General features: G+C 42.0%; 1 protein-coding gene across 4 annotated transcripts in view; it reads left to right on the top strand.

Annotated features, from left to right (window-relative positions):
• Window positions 1–21361, top strand: part of LOC142946704 (microtubule-associated serine/threonine-protein kinase 3-like) — a 29238-nt gene that overhangs the window by 2134 nt on the left and 5743 nt on the right. The window contains exons 2-23 of one of the 4 annotated variants that reach the window (XM_076088164.1): window positions 737–826; window positions 7383–7471; window positions 8826–8898; window positions 10907–10927; window positions 11233–11311; window positions 12274–12431; window positions 13312–13387; window positions 13593–13802; window positions 15128–15229; window positions 16001–16133; window positions 16379–16446; window positions 16754–16845; window positions 17528–17736; window positions 17885–18023; window positions 18358–18490; window positions 18623–18788; window positions 19135–19236; window positions 19611–19733; window positions 19965–20077; window positions 20378–20544; window positions 20763–20884; window positions 21012–21212. In XM_076088164.1, coding sequence (XP_075944279.1) covers window positions 737–826; window positions 7383–7471; window positions 8826–8898; window positions 10907–10927; window positions 11233–11311; window positions 12274–12431; window positions 13312–13387; window positions 13593–13802; window positions 15128–15229; window positions 16001–16133; window positions 16379–16446; window positions 16754–16845; window positions 17528–17736; window positions 17885–18023; window positions 18358–18490; window positions 18623–18788; window positions 19135–19236; window positions 19611–19733; window positions 19965–20077; window positions 20378–20544; window positions 20763–20884; window positions 21012–21212 — 2666 coding nt within the window. Of the gene's footprint in view, window positions 1–736; window positions 827–4092; window positions 4558–7382; window positions 7472–8825; window positions 8899–10906; window positions 10928–11232; window positions 11312–12273; window positions 12432–13311; window positions 13388–13592; window positions 13803–15127; window positions 15230–16000; window positions 16134–16378; window positions 16447–16753; window positions 16846–17527; window positions 17737–17884; window positions 18024–18357; window positions 18491–18622; window positions 18789–19134; window positions 19237–19610; window positions 19734–19964; window positions 20078–20377; window positions 20545–20762; window positions 20885–21011; window positions 21213–21361 lie in introns of those variants that run through there. The other 3 variants (XM_076088166.1, XM_076088165.1, XM_076088167.1) reach the window with 3 other exon arrangements.

The raw sequence follows: 21361 nt of genomic DNA, 5'->3' as shown, positions 1-21361 counted from the left end.
AGTCTTTGTGCAAGGAGTTGCTTTTCCTACCATCCGCCCTGCATTACTATGACAACACCTTCATTAGTGCTTTTGGTAGTGCTGTGTTTAGCACCGAGAAGCCTCTGCAGCACTGAGACAATAGCAGCTCTGTGGAGCCCAAAAGGCAGAGCTTACATCTGAGCAGGAAAATCAATAGAAAATAGCTTCTGCGCTGGGTCAGCATCATGAAGATATGGCCCTTAGGATGGCTGAGCATGCATATTTTGGTGCAGTGATCGAGCATTAAGATGTGAAATGGTAAACAATATTTATTTTGTGCAGGGCTCCCCCTATGTGTATTGTTCTTGGGGATCTGAAGTCAAGCCCCAACATCATAACATACAGCGTGTTTCCAGATGTCAGACACTCCCTAACACTGTTAAAGGTTGCATTAGATGTTCAGTGCCATTTCCTTTCTGGTGTGTTGACACCCAGCTGCCAACTTCCTGTTGTGTAAAAGCTCACAGGAGGTTAGAAGCCGACAATCCGATGCACCCAGTTGCATCCGACCACCCTGTAACAAACAATGCTCACAGAGGGGCAGCAGCATCACCCTGCCCACAGTCGGTGTCTGTCACCATCGGCTGTTGGTGTCAGTCAACGAGAGGCAGGCATCAACCTCTAACCCTCGACGAAGTTCTGCGGCTGACAGAGGCCAGTGTGCCGAGGTGCTGAGTCAGCGCACTAATCCATGCAAACATGTCTTGTCTTACAGTTTGTCGCCCACATGCCAGAGCCCCACTCTCCTGAGCCCATGCAGCCCCTGCAGTCCCTGCAGCCCCTTGCAAACCCTTCATCCCTGGAGGTAAGACAGCCAGTTCACACGCAGACTGTTTCTATGGACTGAACATGTTAAGTACCTTTTTTTTTCTAATCAACGAGTCAGTTCACCATAAAACAAAAACACATAAATGAGCCAAACCTTTGCACTGGTTGAGAAGTTCCTTCATTACCATGAATTCAATGCCACATAAACCAGCAGTTTGTCACAAATACTCACTAGAGCAGGGGTCTTCAACGTTTTTCAGGCCAAGGACCCCCAAACTGATAGAGAGATGGAGCAGGGACCCCCGACTATATATATTGTATAAAATTGTGTTTTATATTAAATGGGCCTAGTACCGTGTATACCTCTTTATTGTGCATTCAATACTAAGCTATTCAAATAATACACAGGTTCATATATTCATGTTTTTATTTTAAACATGTGCGAGGTACAGTGAGTAGGGTGGCCGTGCCACTGCCATTTATAAACACACCTTATCAGCTGATACCAATGCCAATATCAACATTGTCTGTCAATTGCATGATAATCATACACACAAGCTATTCAAATTGATGTTTTCATTTTAAACATAAATGTGGAAACGTAAAATGAGTGATGGCCTATTAGTGCCACTGCCATGCATAAACATACCTGTTATCTTTCATACAATACTGAACTATTACAATAATGGACACATTCATGTATAGAGAATTTTTTAATTTTAATTTTTTTTAATTGTCTAATCAACCAACAATTTCGCGAACCCCCTGCAGTACCCCCGCGGACCCTCTGTTGAAGACCTCTGCACTAGAGCACAACATGTGTATTAATCCGCTGCTAAAAGTAGTCCTCCACTATTTACTCCTATTTGAGTCTTGTTTGCTTAAAACTAACTGTTTTACATCCCCAAATTCATACTTTGAAAATGGCACATGATAATGATAATACTAATACCAATATAATACCAATACTAATACTAATGCTATTGCTAATAATAATAATAATAATATAATAATAATAATGATGATATTGAAAATAATAATCAAAAAAGATTGAAAGTTAATTCTTCACCCTTGAAACAGGGTCAGGAATTAACAAGAACAAGATGTTCTCATATGAAAGCTGGGTCAAAATCCCATCTGCTGAGCAACACAGTGTGATATGAACAAAAGCTCCAGGACAGCAACTAAATGGACCATGTGGTGTGATTGTAACTTCATTGACATTAACAGCTAAACTTAGTGTTTTTTTATTTGCTCAATGGTTTTCTAATTTCAGATAAAACAGAAAAACTGTGGAATATCAATGGAGTTAATCTGGAGAGAAAGGAAACATGCAATACGTCTGAGTTGTTCTTTGCTATATAAAGGTGTCTCTGCTTCACCAGTGAAGACCCGTCATTTATTAGTTGTCTCTAAGTCTATGTGGGTTGCTTGGCAACGGTGCTGGGTGCTGTGGAGGAAGGCAACACTGCAAACAGAGGCGGCTGCATCCAGCATGTTTCTGGATGTGTGAGCAGCGCTAGGGTGTCACACCACACACTGTACAGTAATGAATCCCATTTTCTGGGTTGAAAGATTTGCAAATCTTTAGTGGGAATGCAAAAATCAAATGAGATAAACATGAATTCCTTAACACAACTCAGTGTTTACACAGCCTTAAGTAATCTGATTGCACATTTGTTGGCATCATTCTTCACAGCGTTTTTGCATTGGAGACCGCACTGTGTTGTTTCACCATCTAGAAACATGTTCGTTCTTTTGCATCAATACAGAGATGACACAAGTGCTGCCTGGTGTTTGGTGCAGGATTCATATTAAGTGTATGGGGAGAGTGACGCATACAATACACTTTTGGCATTTTATTATTATGGCAACTTAATGTAGCAGTTGTCTGAAATAAAAAGGCATGAAAATACTGTAAAAACATTTCAATTTTTTTTATTAGAAAAAGGAAAAGATTTCCACAGTTTAGCAGCCACAACAGTAATACGATCATCTTTAGGCTTACGCTTTGTGTGCAATGTAATTAATAAGCTAAGACCTAATGACCTCAGTGGCTTACTGCTGATGTAAAGCTGTAGTTACCATGACGTAGCTGATCATGCAGATGTGAGGGTAACTTTTAACTGAATTCAAAATGATATGGGGAGCCACTGAAGGAATCTACAAGAGGGACTTCCAGTGATCAAAGTGAGATCAAATAAACACGAGTAATTGTTTAAATCTGGGTTTAAAAAATAATGGGCTGTATGTTTGCAAAATACGACAGAACCAAACATTTAAGCACCTCAAACGTCAAGGCCTGGTCAGAAGAAAGGCTGGACTGTCTGTTACAACAAAATATCAGGGACTTGTTGATGGCAGAGCCCACACATGAACAAATAGACCCAGAGCATTTGTTATACATTTTTAATTTCTTATATAAACAGGGGTCTAGATGATGGATTTATATGGCTCAAATAGTCTTGGTGAGACACTGGAACTGTTGCAGAATGGGGGACAAAAAGGACCTGAGAGTAATGGTGACAAATCAATTAATAATCCTATAATGTTACACATACAGTTCTTCTCACTTCCTGGATTTGTAATATGTACGTCAATTACAAAAGTGAGAGACTTAAATCTGAGGATGGACTCCTTGCAACATATAGGTATTGACCTCTATCAAATGTTTGCAGAGCAACCAACCATTTGTATAATTGGAGTTTCAGTCAAATAAATAAAAACAAACGTCTTCTGATTTTGTATGCGGCTGCAGATACAGCATTCCACTTACAGTATGTGCACTGCAAGATGTTTTTTGTTCTGATATAGAATGAAATTTAAATACTTACACATTGGGTATAAATTGGCTTCATGACCACCAGAGGTGTAATGTGCATTGGAATGTACCACTGTATATACGTTTGGCCAGTATCCTCCCCCTAACAGACTCCTCATGGTACAACCCAACAACATCTTAAGGTGCTTTCAATGTCTGTAGGAAATTGACACTCTAGTATGAACGAGTGACCAAAGAGGTAATTGTAAAGAGTGTTTCATAGCCTACTGTAAGTAAAGATTGCTCTCGCCATACGTCACACTTTTCTGAATGTCTAAATTGATCTTAAAAAATTATTCAGGGTCCCTTGGACCAAACATTTAAATGTAATAAAAAAAATCTATTGGCAATGTGTGGAAAAACCGGCAACATCCCATTTGAACTAGACTGACGTAACCAAGTGCATCGTGTGTCACTTTAATGCCGTAAATTGTGACGAGCATTTAGTTTGATAAATAATGGTTAGTTGCATTCTTAAACGGAGGGAACGAGCAGCACTTGAACGCAGCATCGGGCTCCAGAAACACACGCAGCCAGCAGTGTGTGTTTGGCAAAACATCAGTGTGCTGCTGTGTGTGTGTGTATGTGTGTGAATGGTATAAACACAAAACAAACCTGCGTCGAGGTGATGTTTCGGGGACAGGACCGCGGCCAGAGAGCCGAGCAGAGGATGTAACGCAGCTCCAGAGCCGCTGGGACCGCACGAGGCAGGCTGAATACAATAGGAACCGCCGAGGAGAGGAGGCGATGGTGGGGAGAGGAACAGCGTGGGGAGCGCGTTTCACATACACCCGAGCTTCAGCCTTTTGAAACCACCATTCACTTTGAAACTGGGTTATACATTTAGAAAACACCTCCAGTATGTCGGATCCGAGTCACTGGTCTGCGATGCCGAACCAGAACAAGTCCCATTTTGTTCCGGGAGCTCTGCTGAAGCGCTCAAAAAGGTACCAAGAGTTGGGATACTGGGGGGGCGGGGGGGGGGGGGGGGTCAAACACGAGCTAGTTAAACGGTTTATTTCGTCTGTTTTTGTTGTCGTGTTTTTTGTCGCAGCTGCTCTTCACAAGCTTTCAATGTTGATGCTCTCATGGGGACGTTGTGTGAGAACATTCCCAACGTAAGCTAACGTTAGCTCCTCTCTGTTGAATGCTCGAGGCAACGTTAATCCTGTGATGGTTCATCATGAGTTTGGGTTGATGCACAGCTTTTTGTCCAGGAAATAACTTAACTGAGAGTAGCTAATGCTGTTTGCTGTTAGGTCTATAAAGACCTTTTGGATAAAGCCAACAACTGTGTGGATGGAGTCACAGTATCACACCAATTGGAATTATATAAAAACACGAAACGGTCTTTTTATATGAAGTAAAGCCCATATTGGCACGTCTCTGTTTGTGTTGGTGGTTGGTATTTGTGAGAGGACGGTTACTGGCTGCAGGGCATGGTTAAATGTTTATCATGTTTACTGTTTGATGGCTGCAGATAAAGCCTGCAGCTGTTCACTGTCTGATAGAGGCCACCACACTGGATGAATGAACTGGCCAGAGACATAAAACAGCTGACGGTCCTCCAGTTAGTTGTGGACAAGGGCAGGCTCCTAATGATTTTTTATTATTATTATTGATTAATCTATCTATTATCTTTCTGGGTCTCACAGAGCTTAAGGCAATGTGTTATTATTTTGCAGATTAATCTTGTGGTTTGAAATGTCAGAAAATCCCAATTTCCCAGAGCCTGTGGTCTTGAAATGTTTTGTTTTGTCCAACAAACCATCCAAAAACTCAAGTATATTCAATATATGAGTTGTATAATATAAAACAGCAAATATCTGAGAAGCTGGAACAAGACAATGTTGAGCATTTTTGCTTAGAAGATGATATAAGCAATTCATGTGTTATCAAAATAGTTGGTTAACCGTCTGAAAGTCTTCTAATCGATTTAATTGAATGAATAATTTCGGTGCTATTGAGAACAGTTCACCCCGGTGTCACAGTAAAATCTGCTGCGTTGATTGTTTGAATGGCATTGGTCAAAATTTGCCCCCTCTTTTAAGGACCAGAGGGATTATTTAGCACTCCCTCCCGCCCTTTACACACACACACACACACACACACACACAGAGTCTTGGACATCTGTAGCTCAAGCTGGTCCTGCAGCTGCTGTCGGTGCACGCAGCCTTGAGTCTGTTGACAGGAGGTTTTCTCTTTGTATTTTGGCTCTCGTCAGTTTTCCCTCTTCAGCTGACATTGGCCACGCTGGTGTGTCATGCATTTGCCTGCAGATTAAGGTTTTAGTTACATAAACATCTCTCAAGGCAGAGCTGCTCGGAAGGCGGGAATAATGTCATCAGTGGAGTTAAATCTCGGTGGGCAGAGACAAAATAAATCTCAGTTCTTCTTGCTAAGTATCATAAGCCCCATCTGTACTAGCCCAGGAAGTGTGTGTTTTTTGTTAGCTGCAGAAATTGCAAGTGTTCAGAGGATTTTCAGAAACCTGAGCTCTACCAACCGGACCGTAGTGTGTCGCTGGATGTGTTGATTTATGGGACACGTTTGAGTACCAGTCCAAAATAGTCCCACGGTTAAGGTGGCTGTGTTGCAGGCCAAGTGCGCTGCAATTCACACCCTTAATTTTTTTTTGGCCTGGTGCGTCCATCTGAGGGTAAACTGGTTTGCCCTCTTTTGAAGACCTGTTATTAGCAGTGCAGTAGAAAGCTCTGTGAACACACCCGCAATAATCCTGTTTATTAATTATTCAAAACTAAATTGAAATGAACTAAAATAATACAAATAGGATCTTAATGTGTTGCCTTTCTTTGTCTACCATGTTGTGTGAAATACATTTCTTCAAACGATTAAAAAAAATGTATGAAATTCTAAATAACTCAAAAGTGTTTTACGGGAATATTTGTATGATTTTTCTATAAGAAGTGAAGATAGCAAATTGTAGTGCTCAGAAAACTGGACATCCACGCCTATTTCCACTGCTCCCCGTCTATAGCCAGCGTACTTCTGGTCGGCACACAAACACGGCACACGGGTGTGTTTTGGTGTTATTCAGGCTAGTTCAGTGTGGTGCAACAGTTCCATTTTAGTGGATGACGGACTGGTGTGTCTTCTTAATCTGCCCTCTGTTACACTGTCATAAAATGTCTTCTGTGTTCTTAGCCCGCTGCTCACAATAAGCGCACAAACACACACTTAGATATGAATACAAGCTGAAGAATTGTATGAGTCAAACGTGTAATTATAGGTTGGATGAACCAAAATGATTACGCTCGGCTTAAAGGAACACACAAGGTTATTTTCTTTCTAGATTGTCTTAAAGTTCAGTTTAACTGTTATAAAAAGAAGTGCGAAAATACCCTCAATGCTAACATTTTAGCAGTGACGCAGTGCTCTGAGTGACTGCTTTAGGCTGTTAATATCAACTTAAAGGTTTTACTTGAAAAACCGGGAAAAGTTATGATGAAAAAATAAGGTTGTGTCGCTGTGGACAAGGATTGGTGCAGAGATAATGAATGTGACAAAAACACTGCAACTCACATTGCAAAATAGACAGAAACGTGTTAATAAACCTGCATAGCTTAGTTTACCCATGTGACCAATGGGAGGCTGTTTTAAGTTAACCTGTGAGGTACTTTCTAATTTAAATTTAAATTCCATTGTGATGTTAGAACAGCTTAAACTGCCACAAAGACATTTTCATAGAGAGTTAGTTGAGCGATGCAGATGAGTGTTGACGTCTCTCTCTTTTTCCCCGTTTGTGCTCCAGCTGTCGCAGCAGCAACAGGAAGAGCCTCGGTGTCGGGACGCCGTCGCCCACGCTGTCCCGGCCGCTTTCCCCGCTCTCACTCCACACTGGTAAGATCTACTGCCATGCTTGGTATCCCTTTAAGCCCAACAAGCCCCAACCTGACCGGTGTTAGCGTTGCCGCTGGCGCTGGCTCTACTTCGGCTGCAGTGTCATCTGGAAACACACGGCCCATTGGCCAATCACAGTGATGCAAGTGCACATAAAAGCTAAAAATACCGGCTAGCATTGTGCTCATTTACATTTCATCTTTAGCATGATGTTGCAAAATCGTGCCCCAAAATATTAAAAAAAATCATGTGTTGGCATTTACTTAACTTTTTCACTATATTTTTGGGTTCGTATGAAAATGTGCTCTGAAGAAACATGTTCACAGCAACACAGCCCGTTTATTTATTATTTTGCCGTACTGAACGCGTTGTTAGCGATGTAGCTGTCAGCAGGTGGTTGTTGGTGAAACCAGTCGGACAACATTTGCTATTTAAACGTAGCAGGGTGGACTCGTCTGTACTCTTCTGCATGTCCGTACTGTTTAACAACAGATCGAGATATTGTTAAATCAGTCCAGACCAGCGTCCGTGTTTGATACTGACACTATCCTGTTTATGTCCCTTGTGACATTAAGTAGGTTCAATTGGCAACTTTCTTGCCTGGTCATGGATGTACTCCAGATGAGAAATTATTTGTCACGAAGAAAAGTGCAATTAACGCCCAAAACACCAAGCAGGGACAAAGTGCGGCCTGCGTTGAGCTCCGGCAATTTGGTTCTGGGCCTCTGCAGAACATCTGGACCAACCGTCTGCATTAATACTTAAATATTTGTAGCTTATCACTTTGGACTAGGAGATGTTCAAAATGAATATCTGATTGAAGAAATGGAAGTACAGAAAGCATTACGATGATTGCATGTCTAAATGGTTGTTGTCTTTAGCTTTCTGAATCAACAACAGCACAGACGGTCCACCGCCTCTTAATGCCGAGAAGCAGCTGCACTCTATGAAAAGAGTTTTGCTCAAGATCTCCTCATACCAGCAGTATGTGGACGTGCTCCCTTTTGAACTCAATCATGCCGAGGATTATGTAATCGCAGAGTGCAGTAGGGCTGTAATTAGGTCTCTCTTGTGTTGTAATCGGTACTGCTCAACCACTTGCATGTAAACGAACCACAGTCTCTGGTGGACCCAGACATCCAGACTCTGGATCAGGCCTTGAATAAAGACGGTTTGGGGATGCTGGTTAAAGCCGCCCGGTTTTGCAGTAATTGAGAGTTTGTGCATTTAGACATGATGCCATCCTTTCTAGAACATTTCCACCATGTGGTTTTCTCTTCTCTATTTTCATGAGTTTATTATTGTTAAAGTTATGAATTGTACCGGTAGTAACTTTTGTCTTTTGCGTCTCCAGCTGCGAGCAGCCCTCTAGACAGCCCACGAAATGTGTCGACCAGCGCCTGCCTCAACTTCCCATTTGCCCGAAGGTATGTGAGCACTGCTCGCTTGAATTCTGGAGCAATATATTTGTTTTTTCACATTTAAGGAATCTCAAGGGGGGGGGGGTTGATCAAAAATAATTTGCGACTTTTTTACCATTTTAAACCGTTAATAACACTTAATTCAGCAGTCTGTCATTTTGTAATGATTATTAGCAAAGCTTCTTTTAGATAAATATATAACTCTAGGGGAATAGGAATGCCCTTTTAAGTAAGTGCACATTGATTTGTTATTCATATATAAATACAAATTTTATTTTTTCATATATGTTAAATACTCTTACCTGAGGACAAATTACATTTATTTGCATGTTCAGCAGCACCTGCTGTGCACGGACACAAAGATCTCTAGGTTAGGCTCCACTAGCAATTGTATTGAACTACTTATTTGGAAATAAATCAATTTAACAGTGTCTCCTAGAGACACCTATCAACTATTTTTTATTTACCCTATAAATAAGCTTTTTGGGAAATAATTTAAGATTTGGAAACCATGTTTAACCAACAGCAAATTGTTCTTGTGTTCAGAGTGAGTACACAGAGCGTGAGGATATCATGGAAATACTGGCTACCGTTTAGTTATTTTATTTTGGGAGTTGGTTCATCAAATCCTGTTGAGTTGTTAAAGTTACAGGAACTACCGTCTGTTTTGAATCCAGAGTCAATGTAGCTCTTGTTTACAAACCACTGATCATTGTAGTTTGACACTGAACCCTTATTCTACCAAATATACATTTAAAAAAAAAATCTAAAATAAATGAAACCCAATGCGTAATCTTACTCTGAGAGCTTCCTTGTGTGCGTGTGTGCGTGTGTGCTGGGACAGATGCAGACAACCAGCAGTAAGGTGACTGAGGCTGACTCAGCCTGGAGCATTCACACCTCCGTCTCTCTGCCAGGTCTGCTCCTCAGCAGGATGAGTGCACTTAGATAGAGGGTACCCCCGGAGCCCACTCGCATCATTCAACCCCGTTCTAATGGCAACAGGCGTGTCTCGCTCCAGGCACGTGTAGCCTACAAGTGAGGCCTCGAAGGCACCAAAGTTGTTAAAAACTGCTGAGTAGTCCAGGTGCTCCTTCCTAAAGTACGATGGGAACGAGCCACAAAAACGACACCAAGTAGTGTAAAGCACATCGTTCAGTAGCGTACTATCGAGAGGAAAGGCAGCCTTTAATTAAACCTTGAATCTTTAATTCTTTTGACTTTACAAGAAACATTCACAGTCCTATCTTAGGACCTAAAATTCTACATGCAAACATGTTAACAAATGATCATTGTGCTGAGGAAAATAAGCACGTTTTGGCCACAAACGTCTCGCACCCATCATCTGCAGTGCTGCAGCAATATAATCTAAAAGCCTTGCAGAACAGTCGGTGACCTTGTTCATTGCTGCTTGAAATTGGGTTCTCTTGATTCATTTTGTTTGTCGGTGTTCAATGAGGCTCTTCAGTTTCAAATTCATGACCGAACTGAACTCCTAGAGATAACCAAAGTAGATCATTGTTGAAACGGTTAAGATGCAGTTACAGCTTTTTAAGCCTTCATTCATTGAAGTCGTCTATAACGCCACTCTTTAAGTTGTTGCTCATTCTCACAGCAAAACGGTTTAGTCCTGAATGTTATGGTGCTGCTGGAACCCTGTAAAAGATGAGTGTTTACAGATAATGGATGGATGAATGGCACTGTTACAACACACAACCTCTAGCTGTTCGATTTGTTCTGTTGTGTGTGTATATATAACTGGAGAGAAGATCCTTTCTCTGGTAATGCTTTGAAGGGGAGATTTGTCTCTGTTATGTAAACTATATCCTCAAATTAATTTGGTTTGCTTGCTTGTATCTGGGCAAATGCAAACTGGCAAGGAGGGCAACAATGTCAGTACTAATCCCTCAGCTGAATGCCAGAGGTCACAGGATCACTTGCGCAATATTCCCAAAACTCACTGAAATTCTTTCTTTTGTTTTTCTCTTCTTCTTTGTTGCTGTCGTGATCTCAGCCACTTGGCTCGCGCCGACAGGTAGCTTCTTTTAATAATTCTTTCACCCCGTCTGTTGGCTTTTAAAGCTCGTGTTTCATGTTTTATCTTCTCCTAGAAAATGTCTCCTTTTAAGTGACGGTACAGCTTGGTTAAAGAGCTGCTTTAAATCAAACGAGGACACCGAACCCTGTTATATATATGATTTGAATAAAAGGAGATTCATTTCACGCTCTTGTAGCCGGAGGACTCCTCTGTCGCCTGTTATGTAATGAGTTTCACATGTGAAATGCGAACTAATGCCATTGCTGCTGAGGCTTATGTAACCAAATGTCCGTTTCTCTCAGAGCTGAGGGCCGGAGATGGTCCCTGGCATCCCTCCCCTCATCGGGCTATGGAACCAACCCGCCGAGCTCCACTGTGTCGGTAAGTGATCCCAAAACATGTCGCCGTCCTCCCCGGTCGATAGATGGCCAGGCGATTCTAACACTCCGCTCAGTCCAAATAGCACATTCGTTTATGCAATAAGGGACGGCGAACGCCAAGTCCGCGATGACAAACCGCTAATTGTTTTCCTCCATCATCTGCTTGAATTACTCATTTTCTCAGTCTGTGGAACTCGGTGTTAGAAGTATTACACACGCAGTCTGTGTGTGTGCATGTTAATGAGGAGATGAAGCACTGTGTGTGTGTGTGTGTGTGTGTGTGTGTGTGTGTGTGTGTGTGTGTGTGTTCGTGTTCCCTCGCGGTTATAGTTATGAGATTAAATACTTAAAGTGACATTATTTTATCACAGTTTTTCAATAAAACCTCACATCTGATGCTTTTGTTTGGTATTCAAAAAGCTTTTATCCTCAGTTACTTGATACTTTTTGGGAGGATACATGTCAAAAATGTTTTTCAGAGCAGAACTTTACTCCAAGTAAAGTAAACATTCAAATGAACAGTTTGCAGTGGTTGAAAGTCGGCCATGTGCAGCTATTATAAAGACGTTTATGGGCCTGACCGTGGCACAGACCCAGAGGTCAGTGGGGACAATGGGGCTCTTCAGTGGCGCTCACTGCCCTCTTTATTCTAAGGCATTAGAAGGAGACTTCACAGATGCCGTCCCTCTCGTCCTCTTCTGTTTAGGACACATGGGCCTCAACATTTCACAGAGTGCTAGCAATGTACACAGCGTTCCGTCCAGTTTGAAAAGAGTTTACTCAATGCCTCAGGGGACAATGACTTATTCCTGTAAATAACGATGCCTCATTATTGGAAGAAATGCGTTTAGGTCACCTTTCACTTCTTGACAACTATTTTATGAATGATGAAGGTGAAGACTTTAACCTGTTGAATGTAGAAATGAATTTTCTCAACCGATGGATCCTTCTTTGTCTCTGCAGTCCTCCTCTTCCTCCCAGGAGCGTCTTCACCAGCTTCCCTACCAGCCGACTCAAGATGAGCTGCACTTCCTCTTCAAACACTTCCGCAGCACAGACAGCATGACGGACGAGGACGGGCGGCCCTCGACCGTCATGCGACCTCGGTCTCGGAGCCTCAGGTGGCTAATCCCGATTTCATTTTAGAAAATACGTGCTGCCAAAGCCAAAGATTTAGATTATTACATCGACTGTTAGATGTCAACATGTCTGTGCTTCAGTATGACCATGAAAAGTTCACAAGCAAACACGGCATTTGGCGTCTGAAGTGCCTCCGATGGGTTTACAACATGCCTGTTGGCCGGCAGGCTGCTGGAGATCTGACTGCCGAGCTGTGTGCTTTTGACAACTTTTGTCTGTTGGCTCCGCTCTGTGCTGTTTTGTGCGATGCCTGAGTGCTCTGTGTTCTGGCACCATGGTGTGCTGTGCGTGGGCAATGCTAGCTAACAGAGCGCCTCAGGGATCTAGCTGCTGAACTGTAGTCAAGGGGTGGGGGTGGTTTAGGGGGGGGGCTGATGCAGAGAGCCACGGTAAGCTGCAGCAGTGTGTGTTGGGCAGCAGCCATCTAGTCCAACAGAGGCGTCTTTCATGACAAAAAAATGGCTTAGGGAGCCTGCTTGCATGTGATAGGTTTTCCCACCATCTGTTCTGTGTGATGCTTCATCAAGCAAGGTTTTCTTTTTTTTTAAATACACCCGTCTCATCTGCCTAAATACTGAAATGGTGTTGCAGTAAATGACTAATTGAGTGATGTCGATGATTCACACTGTTTGGCCACCAGAAACCTCTGCTGTTGGTTTCGAAACATTAAAACCTGACAGTGAAATTGTAGCTTTAGCACCTTAAGAGCTGCTGCATCGAATGTTGGCTCACAATATTGCTTTTGGTCAGGTTGAGAAATAAAATACAAGTGTAGATGTTGGCCTCTTAAAAACTTCAGTGGAGAGTTGTATTTGTTGATCAATTACAATTTACTCATCTGTTGTTTTGTTTCTGTTGCAGCCCCGGACGATCGAATTTCTCCTTTGATAATGAGATTGTCATGATGAACCATGTTTACAGAGAACGATTTCCAAAGGTACGCGCAAGAACACCGTCGAACATTTGTGTAGCAAAGACACTGCACATTGCTCTTTTTCCAGTTAATCGGATGGACTCTCTGCTAATGATCCACCAACAGAAATATTATGGACATTTGCTGCTGCAGAGAGTAAAAATATAATAATTACTGGTCCTTTTTTAAATGCCTTAACTGTGTGTTTGTGTGCTTGTCCTCCCTGCAGGCCACAGCCCAGATGGAGGAGCGCTTGTTCGAGATTATCACCCACTGTTCTCCAGACAGCTCCCTCCCGCTGGCCGACGGGGTGCTGGGCTTCATCCAGCACCAGTTGGTCGAGCTGGTTAGAGACTGTCTGGACAAGTCCCAGAAGGGCCTGGTGACTTCCCGCTACTTTGCTGAGCTGCAGGAGAAGCTGGAGAAGCTGCTTCACGAGGTGGGGGAAACAGCTAGTTGATTCGGGTCCAGCAGGACTGATGATATGGCTCAAATAGTATGTGTTTGTTGGCAAAAAAAAAAAAAGGATCTCATTTAATTGTATACTCCAGCTTTAAGCATCGGCTGATAAGCTGCTACAGACTCTCGGATGTGATGAAGTTATGAAAGGGGATCGATTGAGCTGGGGCGAAATGTGCAATCGATAACCGTCTGATAGCTAAAGGCACGCAAAATAGATCTGGTTGTGGAAATTGTCCGTGTTGGTGAGAGGCGCTTTTGTCACAGATCTTCTCTGTGTTGTGAGAAATGTTAGTTTCTATAGCAACCTTCTTCCCCTGTTCCTCTGCTAGCTGTCAGACAGAAGGCACGGCCGACTCGCTGTACCTCCACCTGAACGTCTGCTCCCGTACAGTGGAACAAATGCTGTCACACACACACGCACACACACACATACACCTCAAGACTCACTTTGTGTGCCATGTTACAATACATTTACAGTCATCTAAATTCTCTGTGGCTCTTAATTGTTTTACAAATTAGCTACTTTCAGTTGGTAAAAGCTCATTTGTCAACCTCCGGTCATTGCCTACATGCCTGTTACCTCAGCTGCTTTTCTCAAGTGTGCAACAGTTCTACTGTTTACCCTTTACAGCGCACCGTTTGTAATGTTGAAGAGTTCCACCTACAGAAACTTCATCAAGAGTACACGTGGTTTAACCTTTAAAAAAAAAAAAAGATTCCTGTGACACATATTTGTTTTTTAATAGTTGGCTTTGGAAAGTGTTTCCCCTCTTTGATCAATTATTTTCCACTGACACCACCAAGCCCTGATGACAAAGGTGGTTTGCATCCCTTTTGCACAACCCAATTTTTTATTTGTAACAGTTTAATTAGCATAATAAAAATATACACATTGTAGTGTATGTTCATTTTGTATTATAGATGTTCCATGATGCATACATGCCATCTTTTATCACACATCTCAAAGTCTGCCAACATGGAAATCACCATTTTCCCTTTTTTTCTTTCTTTTCTCTTATACTTCTATTTCCAATTATATTAAAAATATTTATTATTAACAATTTTTATTTGTAACAATTTTATTTTAATGCCACAATGTAACAAATTGTGCAGAAACGGCACCGTATTTCTTCAACATCATCATCTATGAATCTATGCTTGTTTATTTTTTTCTGATTTTAAAGTATGGCTTTTAATCTGTGTTGTTGTGTTTTCTCTCTCTTGGGTGTTTTGTGAAAAGGTTACTTGGTTGCATAAATAAACTTGTCATTTTTGTCCCTCTTTTTCCGTACTGTTTGTCAGGCCTACGAGCGCTCTGAAAGCGAGGAGGTAGCCGTCATCATCCATTTGGTGAGGAAGATCCTCATCATAATCTCACGGCCAGCTCGCCTCCTGGAGTGTCTGGTAAGCTGAAGAGGAGAACATCTCCCCTTAATTCAAAAATAAGATTACTGTGACTGAAACAAGTCGAAGTCAGTTCACCATGAAGTCGGACTGAAATGAGGTGCTGACCTTAATTCTCTTTAGAAAGTAGACATGAATCTGATGATCTCTGAAAGGAAGATAATACGACTAAACCTTAACTATGCTTTCCCGTCAGTAGATAACAGTTCTCATTGACTTATATGGATTAGCCAAAAGTAATTGGGACATTGTCTTTGCAAAAACATATTGTTGAGCTTCTAAATCTATATTTGTAATGCTTTGAGCATCCCAAGTAGAATTCCATTCACTTCCGAGAAAGAACCCAAAAATATCTTCTTCTTTTTTTCATTTCCTCTGTACGTTGATAGTTGGAAAATCCAAATGAAATTGGTGTCGGGTTTAAACTGGGATAGGCCCATCCTGTCAAAAACCCTGTGGTATTACAATTACCAATATCTAATACCACTAACTCTCTTGACATTTTGATTTAAACTTCACTAACCTTCTGGATCACAGACTCTGGATACAGACCTGATCATTATTATTAATTGTCATTCAGCTAAAGGGATGACTATAAATCAAAAACCTCTCGGATAAGAAGCTGAACATCTTTAAGACTACAGTTGCCTTTGACTTGTACCACTGATACAGATTAAATACTTGCTTTTGCCGTTTCCTGCTTTGAGTTCAGTCTGTCAGGATATTGTCTTCGGCCAGTCCGCATTAATGAGACTTGGCTGCTGTTGACAGGAGTTTGACCCCGAAGAGTTCTACCACTTACTTGAGGCAGCAGAGGGTCACGCCAAAGTCGGCCAGGTAATCAAGACGGACATCCCGCGCTACATCATCAGCCAGCTGGGTCTGACACGGGACCCATTAGAAGGTAAAGGAGTTCTGTCATAAAGGGAAATCTCACACATTGTTCACACTGTCGTAGCCTGAAATTCAGGTTCAGTCAGTTCTTTCGAAAGTTTTACTTTCACATAAACAGCCGGTAGGAAGCAGTTTCTGTGCAGAAAGATAACATTTACAATGACAACCTTCAGTTCACCGAAAATGTCCTCACTGTGTGTGAAGAGTTGATGGTGCGAGATGAAGATTCTTTGCCTTTCTCTCTGTTGTTTCTAGACATGGTACAGCTTGAACAGTATGAAACCAGTCCTTCAGTGACAGTGGAAACAGACGGTATTGTGGAGGTAAACTTTCACTTTGATTACTACTGACGACCTGTTGGAGTGGACAGCATTTGATATATTTGAGATTAGAAATTAAAAGAATAGGTGAACTCTAAACGCATATTTTCTTCTTACACGTTCCTTATGTTCCTAAATAGTTTTTTAGCCACCACTGATTGCTGTGCTAAATGCATCTCGGGACATTAGATTTTTCGATTCTACCGTAACAATCCTAATCATTATAATAACAGTATCGCTTTTATTGTGTTGCATTTTTAACTTGCCCATAAATAGCCACTAGCCTCACATTTCTGCTTCCTCTCTGTAGAATAAGGCCCCACAGACGCTGACGCCGACTCGAAGGAAACCTTTTGAGAGTGACTTTCAAACAATCAAACTCATTAGTAATGGAGCTTACGGGTAAGAACAAAGGGCCATTGTATACGTTTTCATCGTTCTTTCGTGGCATTGTATATTAGTTCTCCAAAAGATTTGTTGCACACTTTTATTTTGTTATTTCAGACTAATAACCACAAAAACTTGAACACCAGTCAAAAAAGTTTCCTTGAATCTACTGCATGGTACATGTTCCATGCAACCTTTTTAATTACACCGTAGCACCTTCATTACATTCATTCATTATGTATAATTGTCTTGAAACCTATTTCCTTCTTTTGATCAAACATCCAAAATATCGCCTCTTCTAAAAAAAAAAAACATTAGTTTGGTTTTCAACCAATTATGCAGCAGCATGTCTGCTTAGTCTTTGACTGCGGCTTAATAGACAAAGAGATTCGTGACTCCTTTGGCTAGACTGGTGGCGGTGGTTTGATCGTGCCACAGCAAAGGCAATTTCATGCAGAGATATCCCATCAATGCAGTCGTGGGTCGAACTAGCATAAGGTGAAGGGAATCTTAATACCCAGAAGTAAAAGTTACATTTCTACAATCTGCAAATAGCCGGTGAGAAATTCACCCAAACTTCAACCCTGTGTTCAGCCCATGTTTTCAATGAGAATATCCCTTAAAGTTTTCTTGAAGCCTTTTTACTGATAATTGTGAAGAATTGTGTGTCTAATGTGCCTCGTGGTGTTTTTGACAGGGCTGTATATCTGGTCCGTCACAAGGAGACCCGCCAACGGTTTGCCATGAAAAAGATAAATCGGCAGAACCTGGTCCTGAGGAACCAGATCCAGCAGGCTTTTGTGGAGCGAGACATCCTGACTTTTGCCGAGAACCCCTTTGTGGTCTCTATGTTCTGCTCTTTTGAGACACGACGTCACCTCTGCATGGTCATGGAGTATGTGGAAGGTAAAGTACAGAAAGACTGCTGTGAATGATCTATGGTTAGACATTTGGCTCTATCTAATCTAGAGCGGTTTACACAAAGTGGTAATATAGATAAAAAGGGAATAATTAATCCATGCAAATGAACACATGTTTTCTTTGTTTCATTAAGGTGGAGATTGTGCCAACCTGCTCAAGAACATGGGCCCACTGCCTGTAGAAATGACAAGGTTGTACTTTGCCGAAACAGTCCTGGCCCTGGAGTACCTTCACAACTATGGTATTGTGCATCGGGATCTCAAACCTGACAAGTGAGAACACAAACCAACTTTACTCCTGTTGTATGGTTTTAACAAGGACCAGCACTTTCTGTACTACTACTGGCTTCTCATTTGGAAATGTACTGAGTATGATCCAGTATTCTTACTTTAAACATGATTTACTTACTAAACAGACGGGATCTGATCTGTGATAAGACACCTAGAAAGTCCAGATTTCTTTTTTTTAAGTCTTTCTCCTTTTATATTTCAATCTGGGTTCTTGCATTTGCTTGCAGAATTCATTGAACGTGTTGGCTATTCAAAAGTAAAGTACAACATCTCTTGTTGTTCATTGATTTTTAAAAAATCTTTTTCCTCCCAACAGTTTGTTGATTACATCCATGGGCCACATCAAGCTGACGGACTTTGGCCTATCTAAAATTGGCCTGATGAACATGACCACCAACCTGTGCGAGGGTCACATGGAGAAAGACACAAGAGAGTTTGTAGATAAACAGGTGAGACTGGTGCCAAGGTAAAACAAAGTAGACAAATCTTAGTTTTCCATGTAAGACGAGTCACTCGACTTGATTATGGAAGCAGTTGTTTGTTTTCCCTGAAAACTCACCTGTGCTGGTGTGCTTGTGCAGGTGTGTGGCACTCCGGAGTACATTGCCCCGGAGGTGATCCTCAGGCAAGGCTATGGGAAGCCCGTGGACTGGTGGGCGATGGGGGTCATCCTCTATGAATTCCTGGTCGGCTGCGTTCCGTTCTTTGGAGATACTCCTGAAGAGCTTTTTGGACAAGTTGTCAGTGGTGAGTGCTGAAATCAATCATTGGAACAAATAGTGATGGACTTTGCACTTACTTGTGACAATGACTTTGTTCCAACTCTGGAGGAAATAGAAAAATCTCTTCTTTTCTGATCTTGTCAAAAAATGTGTATAAGTATAAATTCACAACTTTGTATCATTGCATCATGTCATCTTGTTTGTCAAAGGCCAAGATATGGAAATAATTTAGTGCCAGTTGACTGTTTTTGAAGTGCTAAAACTGGGCTTTCATTTCAGGCATTGCAACACCTTAAGAAGCTATGTTGTCATTGTTTTGTGATTTTATTTGTGCTGATCTATCGAGCTTGTTTTTCCGCTTCTTCTTGCAGATGAAATCATTTGGCCAGAAGGAGACGATGCTTTACCAGTTGATGCCCAGGATCTGATCACCCGCTTGCTCAGGCAGAGTCCTTTAGACCGACTGGGAACGGGTACTGCTCAGTTTACTGCTGATTAACGCATTAAAAAGCTGCACAGGGTGTTTGATACAGGCGGATATTGAAAAATTAGGATGTTTTCTTTTAATCCAAATTTTTTGTAGCAGGAGGGAAATTGAAATGGGGACTTTCTACGAAATACAGTTGTATTAATAAACTTAATAAAGTACATATGTACACATGTAAGAGTTTATAGTTTACCTTAGATTTTTTTGGACAGACTCTAAGTAAGAGATAGACGTATGAATCATTTTTTTAAGTGTATGTATATATATTTTAGGCCTTGTATTAAATACATGTTGCCCCTTGAGTGTCATTGAAGTCGCAATCTCGTAAAACTTAGTATTTGATTGACTGTGTGGTTGTAGGCGGAGCCTCAGAGGTCAAACAGCACCCATTCTTCCTGGGTTTGGACTGGAATGGACTCCTGAGGCAGAAAGCTGAATTCATCCCTCAGCTGGAGGCGGAGGACGACACCAGCTACTTTGACAGTAGGTCACATGCTGACTTCAGGCTCAAGGAGTGGGTTTTCTCCCACATTAGACCAAAATGCTGTATCTACTAGTGTGACAGCAGTGAACAGCGTTCATAGTCCTCTACTGTGATGCACACATGTATCACAATTGACAAATGGAAATTCTACAGACCGGGTTCTCTATTATATTTTCAAACAAACAGTTTTCTCTGAAAATCTGAGTGTCTTCTCCTGTTCCCGTTTTCAGCTCGTTCAGAGCGTTACCATCATTTGGCGTCTGACGAAGATGAAGAAACCAATGATGAAGAGTCTTCCTTGGAGATCAGACAGTTTTCTTCCTGGTCGCATCGCTTCAGCAAGGTAAGGGCCACGTGTTGGAATACAAAAAGCTTTGGAGGTTCAAAAAGTGGTCAGCCCTTTTGGTACAGAAGAAACCTCCAGCTATATGTCTATGCACATTTACAATGTTTATTTAAAGCTACACCAGATTCTCTTTAGATAGCTTCTCACTGTTATGCTATTGAGATAACAAAGTCATGTGTTTATCAAAGAGTGGAGGGTCTCTAGTGCTGCTAGATGGTGCATTACATCATCGGAAAGCTCTTCAATACTCAGCTCAGCTCTCTGTTTCACAACCCGTCTTCTGTTTTAACCTTTCAGGTTTACAGCAGCACAGAACATCTGGCAACACCGTCCAACTTGAGCTTCTCCTCTGACCGCAGCCACAGCGAGGAGAAGGAGGACCGTGGGGACGTTGGAGGGTTGAGTCCCTCCCTGAGCCCAGCAGAGGGCGGCGTGGAGCGCACACATGCCGGACGCATGGCCAGGTAGGCACAAGTGATATCATAAGCTGCTTTTATTTCTGTCACAGCTTTCTTCAGTGCTTTGAGGTCATCTTAAGGCTTTTTGCTGATTTCTTCTTTGTTTAGCACTTTGCTGCTGCTGTGCAAAAGCAGCAAGCAGTCAAGACACAGTGTGGTGTTGTGTTGCGTGATCTCTTGTACCAGTTGATTTACCCACTCAACTGGGCTTTGACTGTTTGCAGCCTTCGCCCCCGGGCTTCCTCCAGCTCCTCCCAGTCTGAGAGGAGCACCAGTCCTCTGGTGATGAGCAGCACCCAGAGCCTGGAGACGATGCCCCGCTTTGCCCTCTCCACTGACGATGAAGGTAAATCCAGACTGAATGAATGGTTTTGACTTTTCTGTTCACAACGTGTATCAGTGCTTTTGTTAGAGGCATGAACACTGATCATATCGACATGTTGTTTACCTTTTTTAATCTATGATACCTGCAGCTGAGGTGGTTGTGTCGAACCTTCGGAGGATCAGGATTCGCAGCAACAGCACTGGGGCCAAACACTCGTCCCCCAAGGACCCGACCGGCCCCCGGCGCTTCGGTAACCAGCTGGAGACGCCGGACAGACAGAGGCTTCCCTGTGGTGGGAAGGTTCCCAAATCGGCCTCCATCTCAGCCTTGTCTCTTATCATCACTACAGGTACAGATGGTTATCATCAACACCTCAGTGGCAATAAGAAGACGGAAATGGATGAACAAAATTGTAATATCTTTTGTTTGTAATTGTGAAAGTAAAACAGGCCCATATTTAGAAAGTAATAATGGAAGTGCCTGAACTGTAACTGAAAC

Source organism: Anarhichas minor, unplaced genomic scaffold (genome assembly GCF_050575085.1).
Source record: "Anarhichas minor isolate MPS153535 unplaced genomic scaffold, ASM5057508v1 ptg000010l, whole genome shotgun sequence".
Taxonomy (NCBI): domain Eukaryota; kingdom Metazoa; phylum Chordata; class Actinopteri; order Perciformes; family Anarhichadidae; genus Anarhichas; species Anarhichas minor.
This window is presented reverse-complemented; position numbering and strand designations above follow the sequence as displayed.